An 18,520-nucleotide genomic window follows, 5' to 3' on the forward strand; every position below is an offset into this window, starting at 1 on the left:
AGCTCCTTACCAGATATATGACTTGAAAATAACTTCTCCCATTCTGTTGGTTGTCTTTTCACTTTTTAATTTTGAAGCATAAAAAGTTTTTAGTTTTGGTGAAGTCCAATTTATCTATTTTTTTTTTCCTTTGGTTGCTTCTGCCTTAGTGTCACATCTCAGAAATCACTGCCTAATCCAAGGTCTTGAAGATTTATGCCTATTTTTTTTTCTGAGAATTTCATAGTTTTCATTCTTACATTTAGGTCTTTGATAAATTCCACTTGGTTCTGGTGTACAATCCCTTTTATATGTTGCTGGATTTAGTTTTCTAGTACTTTGTAGAGGATTTTTGTGTCTGTATCCATAAGTGATACTGAACTATAGTTTTCTTTACTTGTGACATCATTGTCTGCTTTTGTTAGCAGGGTAATACTGGTCTCATATAATGAGTTGGAAAGTGTTTCCTTCTTTTCTAGTTTTTGGAAAGAGTTTGTGAAACATTAGTGCCAGTTCTTTTAATCTTGGTGAACTTCACCAGTGAAGTCATCTAGTGTTGGGCTTTTCTTTGTAGGAAGTTTTTTTTTTATTTATTATACGTCTATACAAATTGTCTATTTCTTCTTGAACCAGTTTTGATAAGTTGTGTCTTTCTAGGAATACATCCATCATCCAGGTTTATTAATCTGTGGGCCCACAGTTGGTCATAGTATATTCCTGATAGGCAGAAAAATGGTCCTTCAGAGATGCCCTTGGTCCGTGACCATGTTATGCCACCAATCTGAGTACCTCACAGTTGCTACTTTTCTGGATTTTTACAATTTGTCCCTTGCTTAAAGAATATATGCAGACAACACTACTTCACTATGTGAGTTTTTAACGTAAATAGTTACAAAAAGACTCGGGGTTGTGGAACAATTTTCACTTCTTAAGGCATCAAGAAAGATGTCCAATTTAAGAGGTTCTACAGAGACTACATCTTGAACAGCTCCCTTGCTTCCAAGCCAATTAGGAGAAAGATGATAAATTATAAATTTACATAGACCCTAAGTGTTTCTTTTTTTTTGCTTTTAACATGGGCAGGCACCGGGAATTGAACCCGGGTCTCTGGCATGGCAGGCAAGAACTCTGCCAGTGAGCCACTGTGGCCCACCCCTAAGTGTTTCTTAAAGCAAATAAAAATATGAGTGCTGGTATGTCTGTCTAATCATTTATTTGCTTCACTTCTGCCTCTGGGAGGATCAGCTACAAGGCCCTATCCCCAACTGTACACATTTTGATCAAGGTTATTTCAGTTCAGAAATATACTTTCTATGCAGCCAAGATGTAACTTAATTACACGTACTTTTTCAAAACAATGGTAATTTTCAGGCAGAGGGTACACCAGCTCTTTGTTAGGGACAAATCAATTCAACAAGCACAGAGGAATGCCAGTGGGGGGAAAGGCCTAGGGCGTGGTGTTCCAGGGCCCTGAGAGAGCAGCTGAGAAGCTCATCACGGATGGAGCCCTTGGCCCTAGCAGAAACAGCACACAGCAGGCTGCACCAAACAGGAGGAGACAAACAAGGTACAACTAGGAGGCAGAGCAGGCTCCCTGCAGGAGTTGGGATTCTCACTGTGTCCAGAGAATGGGGAGGTAGATTTCATTAGAAATCTGCAAAGGAAGAATGGATTCACACAGGGGTGGTAGCTTATGTAAAGGGCCCATAGAAGGAGGATTCGGGATTTAAGGAATCATAGATAGTCCAAAGAGTTGGAAGACTGGAGTAGGGGTACGGGGGAAGCAGATGGAACAGGAGTCTAGAGCGAGGGGTAGGGATGCTGGAGAATATTGGGATTCTACTGGTGATAAGGGGCTGCAGATGGTAAGTGAGCAGGGGACGGACAATGAGTGATCTCGGTTTTCAGATGATGATGCTGTTTGGTGGGGAAGGGTGTAGAAAGGATTGAAAAGTGGAACTCTGTCCAGAGGAAGGGAGACTGGTCACAAGGGTCTGCAAAGAAGCCAGCTGGGATAGGGGGTTGGGGGGCCTGGCCCAGGCAGAGCCATTACAACAGCAAACTTCATCGGTCTCTGCCTTTAGGTTTCACAATGTTGGGAGTTTTCAAAGTTAAGATTTTGTAGGAAACATCTCAAATTTGATGAAAATGTTCGAGGAATTAAATCGCACATTTCCCTGCACTCTGTCCCCGTTTGTGTTGGGTTCTAAATGGCGAATGGATCTGAATGCTGGACGATGGTCACATCATAAGGATGCTGGGTCTTTGGTGTTGGGTCATATCATGTAATCACACAGGCCACCTACCCGTGTCACGTTTCGAAAGTATATTTGGTATTAATTGTCATCTGCTCCCTACTGAACTTGAGTGATGTTAAAGAAGCAACTATTTTGAAGGATGGGCTTTTAAATTTCTTGACTCTCACCTCCCTCTCTTTTAATTTTTAATATTTTCCCATAACATAAAGGATAGGCAGGGCAGGCCCTAGGCTTGCAGAGGACTAATGGAGAATTATTTCAGAACATCCAAAATCGGAATATTTAATAGACAAGCTCAAGTAAAATGCACTCTGAAATATCTTTACATTTACATCTGGCTAAGAGTATATTGACTTAGGCTATAAATAGAGTCTATTCTCTAAATGTAAAATGGTTTGCTCTAAGTAATGGTAGTATGCTAGGTCCTAGGAAAACGTATGTGAAATCTTTATGACTCTTTGCCTATTTTTCAGATGGGTAGTAAATAAAAGAGTCTATCATGAGTAACTCTGGGGAAGAATGTTAAACAGCATTACCTTGCATATTATATTGATAGTAATTAGGATCTTCTGATTCTTTCTTGATTGACACAGCGGCTGGAAGGCCTTTGAATGAAAGGAAATTATAAAACTGGGTATTAGGTCAAACTCGCCCACAGAGGATTACGTATGATCAGCCAAAATAACTTCTAGGTTCTGTTTTGATTAACACAGTAACATGACAACAGGCAACAGAACTTGTGGCTCACTTACTATGAACAAATCTGACTAATCCATATAGAAGGAAAGAAGAAAGAAGGGAGGTATTCTAGCTCCTAATTCTAGTCTAAGCTTTGGGAATTTTTTCCCTTCCAAGATGGCTGAATATGCACATGCATTTATGTGAAGTACTCTAAATATTCTTCTGTAATGGAACTGAATTGGCATGTATAATCTTAACTTACCACAATGAAACGGATGTCAAAACCTGGGAAAACTACATTACATAAATCATTACAAAACTACATTACATAAATGTGAATTGCCCCTTTGCAACGTCGCACCCCCAAGCCTCTTTTCTAGAGGTGGAGCCTATTTTCCCAGCCTTTGAATCAGGGCTTTGTCATGTGACTCGCATTGGCCAATGGGATGTTAGCTCTGTGGGATGCAAGCAGAAGCTTGAAAAGTGCTTGAGGGTCAGTGCTTACTGCGTTTGAAACCTAATCCGTCTATGAACAGGCCTGGGCTAGCTGCCTGGAGGGTGTGGGACCACAGGGAGAGCGAAGTCCAGCCACCCCAGACCAGCCAGCACCAGGCAAACCTGCTCAGACCAAAAGACTGCCTAGCTAACCCACAGAATTGTGAGAAAGAACCAAACTTTGTTATAAGCCACTCTATTCGGTAGTATGTACCAGTTTCCATCTGTCGTGTACCCCAGAAAAGCCAAGTTCTGCAATTCTCATTCAGTATTGCTGGGTGGGATCTTTCTGATGGCTTCCATGTCTCCATCCATTCAAGGTGGGGCTGCTTACTGGAGCCCTTTAAGAGGGAACCATTTTGGAAAAAGCTTTAGGACCACAGAGCCCACACAACCAGAGACCTTTGGAGATGCATAAAGAAAACGTCCCTGGGGAAGCTGATGAAGAAGCCTGGAGAGGAAGCTAGCAGACATTGCCATGTGCCTTTCCAGCTGAGAGAGAAACCTGAATGTCATCAGCCTTTCTGGAATCAAAGTATCTTTCCCTGGATGCCTTAGTTTGGACATTTTCATGGTCTCAGAACTGTAAACTTGCAACTTAATAAATTTCCCTTTTTAAAAGCCATTCCATTTCAGGTACATTGCATTCTGGCAGTTTCAAACTAAAACAGCATACTTTTTAAATACGGCAATCAATAACTGACTGAAAAGTATACATACAGAAGCTGTGATGCATCTTGGGATTGACCCTTTAGCATTAATTTACAAGGCTCTTCTGAAACCTTTAACAGCTCTGTTGGTACAAGGATAGTGAGACTGGAGATTAAAAAATTGTGACTGTCAAAAAGAAAAATTTGGTAGGAGAACCGAGGAACAGAATCCTACCCAGCTGATGGCCATATTGGTGAAAAGAAGGTAAATCGAGGAACTTGCTTAGAAAATGGGACTAAAAGGTAATCTGATGGGAAAGTTGGAAGGTAAGTGGACACACGGAGGCCTATTTAGGCATTAAAAAAGAGAAAAGCAAAAAGCTATTATGTGTTTGTTTGCAAACGATCTGAAAGAATTCTCACCAAACTCTTAAGTGTTGTTGCGCCTAAAATGGGGGTGGGGGAGGGATCTGACGTGTGTGTGTGGGGGGGGGGGGGGGAGATGTGGGGGGAATGGAGTTCTGACAGGGGAGAGTGAAAGGGTGAAGAGGGATTTCACTTATTAATACATGTACCTCTAGCCAGAATTTAAAAAAAAATTTAAGCATGTATAATTTTTGTAATATCAATATTAAATTTTTGATTAAAAGTACGAGTTCCAAGTTGAGTAGGTATTAACAACCCTATGAACAGAAACATCTGATAAACATGTGTCCTTTAGCTGTGCTTTCAAAGAAAAATTCCTTTTTCTTGAATCCAGGCAATTGCGACCAGATTTGCCAGTGTAGAATGTGGAATTTGTTTGAAGTGCTAATGAAACCAGATTTTTTACATCAGCCTTTCCTCAAAAGAAAAAAGCAAGAGAACGTGCAAGAGAAAGAAAGCAAAACTCAAAACCATTTAAATACTTGTTCTCTGTAGCAAGTGCTACCCGCATAATGACAGGAAATAAGCCTGGTTGATGGCGAGCTCTCAGAAGCCTGCAGACAGCTGGAAGTCATCCTATCGTCTCATGAAATCCTCGGTGGAATGTCACGTTAATGGGGACCATGTTTTTGTTTAAACTGAACCACATCTCCGACAGCAGTCCTCAACAAAGGGACTGAGTGGGAAATCCTCACGGCAGCACAGCAGCTGTTGAGGAAGGTAGGGCTGGGGGGTCTGGGGAGGCTGTGAGAACCCCCGCAGTTACTGAGAAGAGCTGGTGGCTTAGGGGCTTTAAATTTCCTGGTGACCATCCAAGACACAGGCAGACTATCTCTGAGCTTTGAAAAGCATTCAAGGCTAAAATTAGATGGGCAAGGGTTTAAGGCATGTCATGCCTTGAACAAGATTAAGAGTCTACAGCTGAATTCTGCATAGCTGGAATACTTCGCTCATTGCTTTCCCTTAACCTCAGTTGGTCTTATCTAGAACAGCTAACATGGACAAGTGCTATATACAGATATTTTTCCAGACTTTTGTTTGTGGAGGGCATTTCTACTAAGCACATATTTACATGTGGATGTGAGTGACGCAGCACCGACTGTTGTGCTGAAAAGAGGTATCCCGAGGGTATGACAAAGGCGACTGATCTACTCCATGTCTTGGGCTTCCTCCTGAGGGGTCCCCTCTAGGGGTCTGGGGGCTGCTGAGGATAGATCACCCCTCGACTGCTTTAGGGAAGCTGGTATTCTGCCTTCCGTGTTTACTCTTGCTAAAGTTTCTGTATTTTCTTTTCCTATTAATGCTGCATATTATTTTTCTTTTGGATGATCTTAGATTTAATTTATATTTACATTTTAAACTGCTTATTTCCTATTTCTCTCGGTTGCTTTTCTAGACATGATTAAATGTTGGTTTTGCCCTCTTATAGCCAGCATGTCTTCATTTTTTCCTTCCAGAGCTTTGGTTTATTTCAAGTTTTCTAATCTTCCCATTCTAATGCTTTTACTATTTTCTCATCCCGTAGTTGAACATTTGAGTCTTTTTTTTTTCTACTCATACATTTTAATACTTTTTCTATAATGAATACCATTTCTCTTTTTTTGAGGAGTAGGGAGAGGCAGGGATAGGGGTTAAAAGGTAATCTGATGGGAAAGATGGACACACGGAGGCCTATTTAGGCATTAAAAAAGAGGAAAGCACTTTTTCACTTCAACCACTGAAGAGGGAGTTTTCCTATTATATCCTGCCACCGTAATGCACAGATGTGGCACAGCATATGCCAAATCTGTGCTCCCTCCAAAGATAATGAAAACGCTGCTATATTTGTAAACCAAGGTATAATTGCAAATGAGCATTCAAGACTTTTCCTCATTTCAGGTTCTATTTAAATATAATTAAAGCAGTATTTCTTCCTCAAATATCTCTATTAATAACATCTTAGTGCCTAGTATTTACTTAATGAGCACAGTGTCTTTTCTAGATATTTGGGTAAAATGTGAATTTTCTGTCAGTAAGGCCCCAGTTAAGGTCAGCGCGTGCTCTAGTTCTCTTACTTTTAGTGAAACCAAAGAAAGGAGTCAAATGACAACCTGGTAAATACCCTGATTCTGAAAGCTTCAGTACATACCAGAATCTTCCGTGGGTTCGGTTTTCACTCTGATGGGGCCAGAACTGAAAGGAGAAGGGCGCCTGGTCAAGAGAGGCGGGGGGTGGGGGGGACCCGACTCAAGGCCTCTGGCCACGCTGATCTCCAACGCCCCGGGCTCGTGCCAACCAGCGGCCCACCTCACCGAGCCGAATGCAGAACACTCACATTCTTAATCATTTCTTACAAAATTAAAGTTGTCCATCAAACAGAGCCTTTTCATTCCAAACTTCCTTTTTAAAGATTTTTTGTTTTAATTAGAGCAATTTTCCCAAGCATCCTTTTGAATAAAGAATATCTAACAGAATAAGAGAGCAGCACATTTACCCATTCATAGGACTCTAAATGATATCAGGTACTAATTGGGAAGGCTTTCTGTAGTCTAAAAACTAACACTTGGTGGTTAGAGGTGGAGTTTACTTTTCAGGGGTCTATGGTTTACCTTCCATTTGGGGCTATTCTTGATCTTTCGGCATCTGTCGCCATCACATGACCACCTGTGCAGGAATGAAAGACACACACTAGCCCCATTCAGCACTTGGGAATATGACAAACCTTCTCAGACTCCCAGCTCTAGGTCATCGTGGAACAGTAGTGGGGGGAGCAAGACCAACTTGGGCAGCCTCTGCGTTCCAGGGGTGCGGGGAGGGGGCAGGTAGAGAGCAGACTGGAGCTGGAAGCATGGGGTTGGATCCTGACCTCGCTACTTACCAGCTGGGGAACCTCGGGCAGGTTACTAAATCTCTCTGTGCCTCAGTTTCCTCAACTGAAAACGGCAGTTGTGTGAGGATTAACTACATGCAAAGGGCTCAGAACACTACCTGGTGCATAGCAGGCACTTGATAAGTCTTAGCTGCTCTGATTATTATTTTTCTATAATGAAGATACAAATGCTCGGGGACCACAGTTGCCTGGTCACCTGCAGCACCCCGCCCCGACCCCCTCCTTTCATGTGAGCTAGAGGCACACAGGAATTCGCGATTGCACCCGAAAGAGACCTTGCTCTGTGGTCGGCGCCCGGCTCCAGAGGCCTGGAGGGTGGGGGGCTGCCCTTCCCAAGCAGTGCTCCTGGCCTCCGGGGTGCCCCACCACCGCAGGAACATGCCAGAAACATGGGTTCAGCATGAACTCCCCGCTGGGCTCGTCCTTCACAAACAGCAACAGCCTAAGGCTGCAGAGTCATCATTTGAGAAAATAAGAGGTGAGCCTTGGCAGATCTCTAAACCCTTCTAATAAAGTCGCGTTTTGTTGGTTTTGTCTCTTTGTCATCGTGGGTTAAGGATACTGTTGAGGGTACTGGGTTTTTACAATTTTTTCCAAAAGCTTCAACACAGGTGGCCACGCACACGTGGCCTTACACACTCTTCTACTTAGCTCTCTTCCCGTTTGCACGGGATGGGCGGCCCAGGGGGACCGACCTGTGGAGAGTCTGCTTATCTAGAAGACTGGCAATTCCATGGATCCCAAAATTCTAGCCCTCCCTGGACTTCCTCCAGCTACCCTGCGAGCACCCCGGGCTGCCACTGGTTCTCTGCTGGACAGTCTCTTTCCTTCTCCTAGACAGTGAGTCCCAGGAACGTGGGTGTGGTCACACATCCTACGTCTACTCCCGAACCCAACCACACTGGGCCCATAAACTGGCTCCCAGCACCCACATCCCCCCATAGATGAGGGGAAGGCAGGCCCTCGCCCTCCCTGCACGGAGCTGGGGCGAGTCGTGTTTGGCCCTTCTGGCAGGTGTGTGTGTCCCTTACATCCCCTACAAACCCCCCCCCCCTGGAATGCTGGGGTGGTCTCCTCAATGAGGAGAAAGCAAGGAATTAAACAAGCTCTAGAATGTACCAGCGCTTGCATGTCATTAAGAAGCGCTGACCTCATTCAGCAGCTACGAGTAGCCAGTGTGTGTGAGAAGCTGTCACTTACCTGGCTGATTCGTGGGATCTAGGAAAGGTCTGCAAGAAAACCAATACCATTACCCAACGTGAACACAGGAGAAAGCGAATATTAAGCATCTGGATAATTGGTTTCTAAATGTAACAGGACATAATTTACAAACTACGGCATGTCACCTGTTTATGGTGAATGAAATCCCAGCTTTGTTCTCCAAAATCCATTTCAGAGTTGCAAGATCATAATTCTCAGGGTGTTTAAAGGCAACTCCTTCTGGAAGCCCCTGCACTACCACAGCCGATTCATCTCTCAGCATCTTCTTGTATGGGACAGGTACCACCGCTGTTGCCCCCAAGGCTTTACCTGGCAAAAGAAGCAAAACGTCTTTCAGTGGTAGGAACATAAAACTCTACCCAATCACTTTAATTTAATGCAATAAGCAAAAATGTATGGTGGCATTTGGCTGTGAAGATATATTGAAAACATAAAGTGCCCTATTCTTTTTCATCTCAAATTAATAAAATTCCCAACCAAAGGGTCAAAATAAAAAATTTATTGAAATATTTTACTTTAAATGCATCACAAAGAAAGGGAAAATAATAGGATCTTTCCCTTCATTCTCTTGTAGGTTTCACCCTGGCTCACCTAGAGCTTCATGAGAGTTCCCCTGGGTCACCCTAGGCTGCTGCCAAAAGAGAAAGGGGAACCCCCACCCTGATCTTGGCTGTCTCTGTATCACATCCGGCAAGTAGGACAAACTTTACTATGGAAAAAGTTATGTGGTCAACAGGGCCTCAAGTCACCATCTGGGGATCCTCAACCTATGTCTACACTGGCTGGTGAGTCTGAAGGTACCGGAGCCCCCTTTCTCATAGAGAAGTGTGGCCCGAGACTTCAAGATACACCACTCTGATCCCCAAAGACAAATGCTCAGAGGGAAGTGCAGGCCACCTACATGTGTGAAGAGTCTAGAATGACACAAAGGCCTTAAGATGCTGAGGTACTTACAGTGCAGGTAAGTCTAACACCTGTATGGTTTTGTGGTTATCTAAGTTTTTAAAACACTGTGGGGGTACTAAAAACAGCCCCTTTCTGAATGCCTCTGGAAAGCGTGGGCAGGCGGAGGGAGGGTGTGGCTGAAGCAGTAGTGACCACCCTTAATAATTTCATTGGTCTTGGTGTGGGGGCTTCTGCAAATGGAGGCCAGGAATGAAATCTGGTCATAAGCGAGGGTTTAGTGGGCCCGAAGAGCCAAACTGTCTTCTCTAAGAACTGGCTCTTCACGAATGAGACTGGACTTTAAGCTATGAAAAACGTATTTTAAAAAACTGTTTAACTTGTTCACACCAGTAAAATTTTCTGAGAGACTGTCCTGCTCCTTAAGGAACTATTTAGAGAATTGATGCTTAAAGTGAACGTTACCATAACAAAAGCAGAAATAGTCCTCAACTGCTTTTCTGAGTATTTCTGTTTCTCCTGAGTCGATGTGCATCCCATTCATGGGGCACGGGGGTTTCACCTCAAGCAGCCCCTCAGCAATGCCTGTGAACAAACGACCAGCACAAAGTCACATCCCGGCATTTGTCCTGAACAAAGAGAAGCAGTCACGTGGAGTGAAGAACTCTGTATCAGAGGCCCGGACTGCCAGAAACTGAGAGGTGAAAATCCTGGAAAGGAGTGACTCACAGCAGGGGGAGCCCAAAAACATTCATATAAATTTCTCTCAAGTTCTTGACTGATGAAACGCTAAGGAAATGCATTTGGAAGCTAGAGCTGAGCAGAGATTTAAACAGGTGTGTGATGCTAGAAAGACAGAGTTTGGAATTCAGGTCCTGCCAAATTTGAGAAGTGTTCTAGTTTGCTAGCTGCCGGAATGCAATATACCAGAAACGGATTGGCTTTTAATAAAAGGGGATTTATTTTGTTAGTTCTTCAGAGGAAAGGCAGCTAACTTTCCACTGAGGTTCTTTCTTACGTGGGAAGGCACAGGATGGTCTCTGCTGGCCTTCTCTCCAGGCCTCTGGGTTCCAACGAGAGCAGAGAATGCTGCAGAACCACGAAGCAGAGAGTCCACCAGCCAGTGCTTTGGAGATGAAGAAGGAAAACGCCTCCCGGGGAGCTTCATGAAACCAGAAGCCAGGAGAGAAAGCTAGCAGATGATGCTGTATTCGCCATGTGCCCTTCCAACCAAGAGAAAAGCCCTGACTGTGTTCGCCATGTGCCTTCTCACTTGAGAGAGAAACCCTGAACTTCATCGGCCTTCTTGAACTAAGGTATCTTTCCCTGGATGCCTTTGACTGGACATTTCTATAGACTTGTTGTAATTGGGACATTTTCTTGGCCTTAGAACTGTAAACCAGCAACTCATTAAATTCCCCTTTTCAAAAGCCATTCCATTTCTGGTATATTGCATTCCAGCAGCTAGCAAACTAGAACAGATTTACTTGTGGTAGTTAGATTCAGTTGTCAACTTGGCCAGGTGAAGGCACCTAGTTCTGTTGCTGTGGACATGAGCCAATGGTAGGTGAACCTCATCTGTTGCTGATTTACATCTGCAGTCCGTTAGGAGGCATGCCTGCTGCTATGAATGACGTTTGACTTAATTGGCTAGTGCTTAAATAAGTGAGCGCAATGTAGCACAGCCCAAGCAGCTCAGCAAACCTCATCTCGGCACTCGCAGCTCAGCCCGGGCCTTTGGAGATACAGAGAGAAATCACCCCGGGGAAAGTCGTTGGAACCCAGAGGGCTGGAGAGAAGGCCAGCAGAGACCATCCTGTGCCTTCCCACGTAAGAAAGAACCTCAGTGGAAAGTTAGCTGACTTTTCTCTCAAGAACTAACAAAATAAATTCCCTTTTATTAAAAGCCAATCCATTTCTGGTGTGTTGCATTCCGGCAGCTAGCAAACTAGCACAAGAAGACTGTTAAAAACCTCATGAAACCCCACGAGGGACACACATCTAAAGATTCAGGGGCATGCCCTAGGACAAAGACATTATCCTAACAAAATCAAACTTCCAGACAGGATCAAGGTAACCTGCCAGTAATTTAACCATTTGCCAGAACAAAATGCAACAACAACACTCTTTAGCAGATTCTACAGCATAGCATCCATAATGCCTAGCATAAAATAAAATTTAAAAACAGTAGAAATGCGGAGAAGCAGGAAAATGTGAACCCCAGGCAGGAGAAAAAAAAAAGTCTGTATAAGCAGACCTACACATGACTCTGATGCCAAAATTACCAGAAAAGAATCAATGACTTGAAAGAAAGGTTAGTAGAACTGATCCAATCTGAAACGTTGAGAGAAAATGAATGAAAAAGAAAGAAAGAAAAGAACAGAGCCTAATGGCATATGCAGCAATATCAAATTTTCCATATGTATAACTGGAGCCCTAGAAGAAGAGGAGAATGGATCAGAATAAATATTTGAAGACAAATTGTCAAAAATGTCCATAATTGATGAAGACATCAACCCACAGTTTCAAGAAGCTCCACATACCAAGCAGGGTAAATACAAAGAAGATCACTAGGAGAGATATCATGGTCCAACTGCTGAACACTGAACATTAAACAGAGAATGTAAAAAAGAACAAGGAAGAAAATACATTACCTTCAAAGGAACATAAATAAGATTCCACCTGACTTTGTATCTAAAACAGCGGAAGCCATTCCATTTAAATATGTCATTCCATTGACATATTTAAAGTGTTAAAAGAAAAACAAAAGTCAAGCTAGGATTCTATATCAAGTGTCCTTCACAAAAGAAGGCAAGATAAGGTTATTTTAAAATAAACAAAATCTGAGAGAATCTGTTACCACAAGATTCATACTATAAGAAATTCTAAAGTTCTTTGGGTATAGGGAAACAATCCCAGACAGAAACCCTGAGATCTAGAAAACGAATGAAGAGCACTGGAAATGGTACAATGTGGGTAAATATAAAATATTATTTTTAAGTATTTTGGAAAGCAATTGACTGTTTAAAACACAAACAGAAGTAAGGTACTGTAAGATTTATAACATAAGTAGATCTGTTGGGAAGTACATAGAATTATACTGCTTAAGAACCTTTCGTTGTATACGTAGTGGTATAATATTAAATTTAGAGACACTGTAATAAATCAAGAGAGCATATTATAATCCCAAGAATAACCAATAAAAAATAAAATAGAGTAAAAAGTAAATAATGGTGATAAAATGGAATATGAAAATTAGATTAATTTCTCAATTAATCTAAAACAATACAGGAAAATAGGCACAAAAGAACAAAGAGTATATAAGATAAACAGGAAAGAAACAGCAAGACAAAAGACAAATGAACACTATAAAAATTACATTAATTATAAATGAGTGAAACAATCCACTTAAAAGGTAGAGATTTTCAGATAAGTTTTAAAAAAACAAGACCTACTTACATGTTGTTTAAGTATCTCTTTAAATAAAAGAGAGATATCATATAAATATAAATACTAGAAGGTTAGAAGTAAATGGATGCAAAAAAGATATATCATGAAAAAATTAATCATAAAAGGAGCCTGCCCTGATCAAGATGGTAAAGTGAGAAACTTCAGGGCTCAGTCCCTTCATAGAAGCTTTGAACAATAAGCAAGAACTGGCAGAAACATCCTTCTCAAAGCACCAAAACACAGTTAGAAGATTGTAGAGAAAGTATTCAAAGAAATAAAGGCTGAAATTTCCCAAATTTAGCAAAAGATAAGAATATACACATTCAAGATGCTCAATGAACTCCAAATATGATAGAATGCAAATAAACCCACACCACAACATATTATAATCAAAATGTCAAATACCAAAGATAAAATTCTGAAACCTGCAAGAGGGAAGCGATGCATCATGTATAAGGAAGCTTTGATAAAAATGAGTGCTAATTTCTTTCTCATTAGTGACCATGGAGGTCATAGGATCACATATTTAACATGCTGAAAGCAAACAATTTCCACCTGGGAATTATATATTTGGCAAAACCGTCTTTTGAAAATGAGGTCTAGATTAAGATATTCCTACATGAATAAAAGCTGAGAGTTTGTCATCACTAGACTCACCTCCAAGAGAAGCTAAAGAGAGTTCCGGAGCTTGAAAGTAGAGGATAGGTAGAAAACTGATCAAAGCTGCATGAAGAAATAAAGATCTTTGATAAGGGTAAATATATGGGTAAATATAAATGCCAGAACTATTCTATTTTTGTTATGCAATCCACTCTTTACTTCCTACAGTATCTAAAAGGCGAATGCATAAAATATAATGATAAATTAGTAGTTTGGAACTCAAGCCATAAATATATAATTTGTGACAAGAACTACATAAAGGTGGGGGGATGAGGGTATAGGAACATGGTTTATGTATACTATTGAAGTTAAGCTGGCATCAAAGCAAATGAGAATGTTACAGACTTAGGATGTTAAATTTAGGCCTCATGTTAAAGACAAAGAAAATATCAGAGATATGCAGGCATATAGAAATAAAAAGTAGAGTACACCCCACAAAGGATAGGTCAAGTCTACTTAAAATTTAGGCCTAAGAGTCACCCCCAAGAGAGCCTCTTTTGTTGCTCAGATGTGGCCTCTCTCTCCAGCCAATATGATGAGCAGTCTCACCACCCTCCCCTTCTCTGTGTGGGACATGACTCCCAGGGGTGTGGACCTTCCTGGCAACATGGGACAAAGATCTTGGAATGAGCTGAGACTCAGCATCAAAGGACTGAGAAAAACCCTAGAATGAGCTGAGAATTAACATCAAGGGATTGAAAAAACCTTCTCGTCCAAAAGGGGGAAGAGTAAAATGAGACAAAGTGTCAATGGCTGAGAGATTTCAAACAGAGTCGAGAGGTTATCCTGCAGGTTATTCTTACGCATTAAGTAGATATCACCTTGTTGTTCAAGATGTAGTGGAGAGGCTGGAGGGAATTGCCTGAAAATGTAGTGCTGTGTTCCAGTAGCCATGTTTCTTGATGATGATTGAACAATGATATAGCTTTCACAATGAGACTCTGTGAATGTGAAAATCTTATGTCTGATGCTCCTTTTAGCTACTATATCAACAGAAGAGTAGAACATATGGAATAAAAATAAATAATAGGGGGAATAAATGTTAAAATAAATTCAGTTTGAAATGCTAGTGGTAAATGAAAGCGAGGGGTAAGGGGTATGGTATGTATAGTTTTTTTTTCTCTATTATCATTTTATTTCTTTTTCTGTTGTCTTTTTATTTCTTTTTCTAAATCAATGCAAATGTACTAAGAAATGATGAATATGCAAATATGTGATGATATTAAGAATTACTGATTGTATATATAGAATGGAATGATATTTAAATGTTTTGTTTGTTAATTTTTTTTTTAATTAATAAAAAAAAAAGTTAAAAAAAAAAGTAGAGTATAGGTTGCCAGGGTAGGTGACAAGGAGAACAGAGAGTTAATGCATAATGGGTGTAGGTTTCTGTTTGGGGAGATGGGAAAGTTTTGGTAATACAGGGTGGTGAGATACATAAGGAATGTGATTATTCCCACTGAGTGGTTTGCTTGGATGTGGTTGACATGGGAAAGTTTATATTGTATATATGTTCCCACAATTTAAAATAATAAAAAGAAAAGACAGAGCAACTAAAGATACAATGATAATTAAATGTGACACATGATCCTAGACAGGATCTAATAAGGAAGGAGAAAAGAGCTCAAAAGGACACTTTTGGGAATATAAAAAATTATAATATAGACTATAAGCTTTATATTAATGTTAAATTTCTTAAACTTGCCAAGTGTATATTCTTGCTTTTAAGAAATGTACATGGCAGTATTAAGTGTTCAAAGAGCATGATGTTTTCAACCTCCACATAAGTGTTCAGAAAATGGATTGACAGACAAATAGATGGATGATAGATGGATTGATAGATAGAATGATATGGCAAATGTGGCAAAATGTTGAAATCGGTGGAGTAGGGTATCAGAATCAAGAAGCTAGAAAAGAAAAACCAATTAAACCCAAAGAAAATACATATAAAGGGAAATAATAAAGATAAGATCAGAAGTAACAAAGAAAACAGATAATCAACAGAGAAAATCAACAAAGCCACCACTTGGTTCATTGGAAAGATAAGTAAAAGTAGTGAATTCTTTGGGAGATTCACTAAGAGAAAAGAAACAAACCACAAATTATCAATAACAGAAACAAAAGTGGAAATATCAGTACAGATCCGATAGACAGATATTAAGAAAATAAAAGGACTACTGCAATCATTTTATACCAACAAATTTGACAATTTAGATGAAGCAGATAAATACTTTGAAAAATAAATTTATGGAAACAAGAAGAAATAGAAAATATGAATAGCCCTATATTTGAAAAGTTATCATGTAACCATAAACTTAAAAATACACTGTAATTAAATTTCAAGAATTGGCAATCCAATGGGCAGCTGACATTACCAAATCGAAATACCCTTCTTGTTCATCAATTATGTCCTCACCAAATTATTTAAAGATTATTTCATCTTAAAATTTATTTTCTTGATAATAGAGACCCTAATTTTGGATCTTGGAAGTCCATCCAAATCAATCCCTCAATCTCTTCCTCCTGAGGTATAGATATAAATAGATAATGTGTGTGTTTGTGTGTATAATCTTGGAGAGATACAGAAATAGAAAAAGACATACATTTGTTTTGTGGTTCAATATATAAATACCCTCTGCCAATCCTTGGAGAGTTCTCCTTATCTCTGTCTCTTTCTCTCTGCATAGCCACACGCATTTCTCTACACCTTTATACTCTTTGACAAATATTTCTGGATTTTTTTTTTCTTTTCTTGGTTCCAGGGAACACTAACTTGCTAACTCGATACTTGGTAGAAAACCTACAGTGGTGAGATGGTCACCTTCAGAGGTGTGGGTTCTAATGTGGCCTGTGGCCACGTCTGCTCACTGATGTCACCTCTTGGCCATTCACAGCACACGCTGTCATGTTGAAGGCTCTGGAAGTTCCCCCGTAAAAATGGGAAATGACTGCACAACTGTTATCACTGGAGAGTAATACTTGTTTCTTGACATACCTAATAAACCCTTTGAAAGAGTTTTTTTTTCCTTTTCCTCTGGGAAGGACTGAAATAAGAGTATTTCCATTAATGTGGCTTTAATTTATTTAAATATGGGTTTATTTTAGGAATTAAAGGCCACTTACTCATCCCTTATTCAGATTTCTTCTGCAAAACCAGAACATTGCTGAGGACATGGCACAAAATGCATGGACCAAAAAAAAAACGTGGACCATTTTTCTTGGACATCTCAGAGGCAAGGAGCTATTCTTCTTGTATGCCAAGTCAGAGGGGATGTGTCAGAACCATTTATAGGATTATGCTCACGAGACCTTAGAAGAAAACAATATATGTCTTGCCTGCAAACATTGTGATTTGAGACTTACGGACTACACAGGATAAGATTATTAACACCTACAGTATTTCGCAAAATCTTTCTGAAAATCCGTCCTGGCGTTGACGAAAGCACGTCCTTTCTCGGTTCCGACGACAAACACATCTGCTTCGTACATCGCAATGCAGGCCACTTCAGCCTTGGACTTGGCCAGTTCTTTACACTGAAATAGAAACAAAACTTGATGTGTTATATTCAAGGGCCAGCTTTAAGAAAATAATACAAAATTAGATGCAAAAGGAGTATTTATTTAGAATGAGAAAAATTAGACACATGCACACACACACACATAAATTTATCAAGCAAATACCATAAACATAAAACCCAAAGAAAGTAATATTTTTATTAACTTCCTGTCTCTCCAACATGTCCTTTTCCATGTACTTTTGGCTACACACTTTGATTGCCTCTTCATGTGACAACAGGTTTGTAACTTTCGATGGCAAGAACAGAGTGGTAATTTAATAATTCCTCTAGCATGGTTGATCACATTTAAAAATTATTGATGGTAGGGATGCATGGTTTATGCCCTAAGAGACACAAAAATTCTGATGAACTCTGTTTTGTGTAATTTCTATCACAAATTTAAAAGAATATTTGATATATTTATAACCGTATATGTTGCATCACTCAGTAAATTCCTGACCATGGAGAACTTCAGTTTTGACAGGGCCTCAGTGAAAACCAGCTTATCTGTTTACAATTTTGCATGTTTAACGATCAAAAGTGATACCCACTGACTAGCTTCTGGCTCAGCCTATTTAAAGCCTCCTTTCTGCTCTGCCACCCACATGCTTCTGAAGGTGAGCACCTCAGAACATGCTCTGATCTTGGATGACCTCAGGCCTTGCACCTGGAAGTCCTGTGACCAGATGGGCACAGTGTCTGGAGAATCCCTGGAGATCACACCTGTACCAGGATATCTAGCCACAATAACCCATGCACTGGAATAGCAGCCACAGCACACAGCCACTAAACTAAAGCTAAGTGTATCGCCAACTCAGCTCACTCCCTATTGGAGGCCCCAGAGATGGCTGTGCCCATGCCCACGTCCCCTGATGCAAGGGGACTGTCGTCAGCAGAACAGCTTCCCTAAGACTCCCAAGCCTTAATCCTGTGACTATGCTACCTTAAACAGCAACAGCACTTTGCAAGTGGGAGAGTATTTGGTATTACCCAGTGTGGCCCAATGTCATCACAGTGGTTCTCATAAGGAAAAGAGGGAGGTGAGAGAAGGAGATCTGACAATGGAATCAGAAGTCAGCGTGAATGCAGAATAGAGGTGCTCGAGACCAGCCCTGCTCCACAGAGAAGTTAGGGAAGGGACGGGAGGGGGACTGAGGTGCTCATTTGGGAGTGCGGCTGACCTGGGAGAGCCTCTGCACCGCATAGGGTGGCCCTTGTTGCAGAGCCCAAGGAACCGAGAGGCAGAAAGATGGAGCCTGGTGTGGAGGCACGGAGCCCACAGGAGTGCATGGACGGGAGCTGGGGACTAGGAGGTAAGCCAGGCTGTGTTCTTTGGATGCGCTACTCTTACCAGTGCACCCCCCTGACTGA

At 41.0% G+C, this 18,520-nt stretch overlaps 1 protein-coding gene across 1 annotated transcript in view; it reads right to left on the reverse strand.

The window, feature by feature from the left end:
* The window catches only part of GTF2IRD2B (GTF2I repeat domain containing 2B), a 100,438-nt gene that overhangs the window by 35,534 nt on the left and 46,384 nt on the right, over positions 1-18,520 (reverse strand). The window contains exons 3-9 of the mRNA XM_077140283.1: positions 16,988-17,126; positions 9,948-10,067; positions 8,705-8,888; positions 8,559-8,587; positions 7,078-7,132; positions 6,609-6,661; positions 2,774-2,842 (exon numbers count right to left, since the gene is read on the reverse strand). Of these exons, the coding sequence (XP_076996398.1) occupies positions 2,774-2,842; positions 6,609-6,661; positions 7,078-7,132; positions 8,559-8,587; positions 8,705-8,888; positions 9,948-10,067; positions 16,988-17,126 (649 nt within the window). The remainder of the gene's footprint in view (positions 1-2,773; positions 2,843-6,608; positions 6,662-7,077; positions 7,133-8,558; positions 8,588-8,704; positions 8,889-9,947; positions 10,068-16,987; positions 17,127-18,520) is intronic.

Source organism: Tamandua tetradactyla, chromosome 23, assembly GCF_023851605.1.
Source record: "Tamandua tetradactyla isolate mTamTet1 chromosome 23, mTamTet1.pri, whole genome shotgun sequence".
In the NCBI taxonomy this organism is placed as follows: domain Eukaryota; kingdom Metazoa; phylum Chordata; class Mammalia; order Pilosa; family Myrmecophagidae; genus Tamandua; species Tamandua tetradactyla.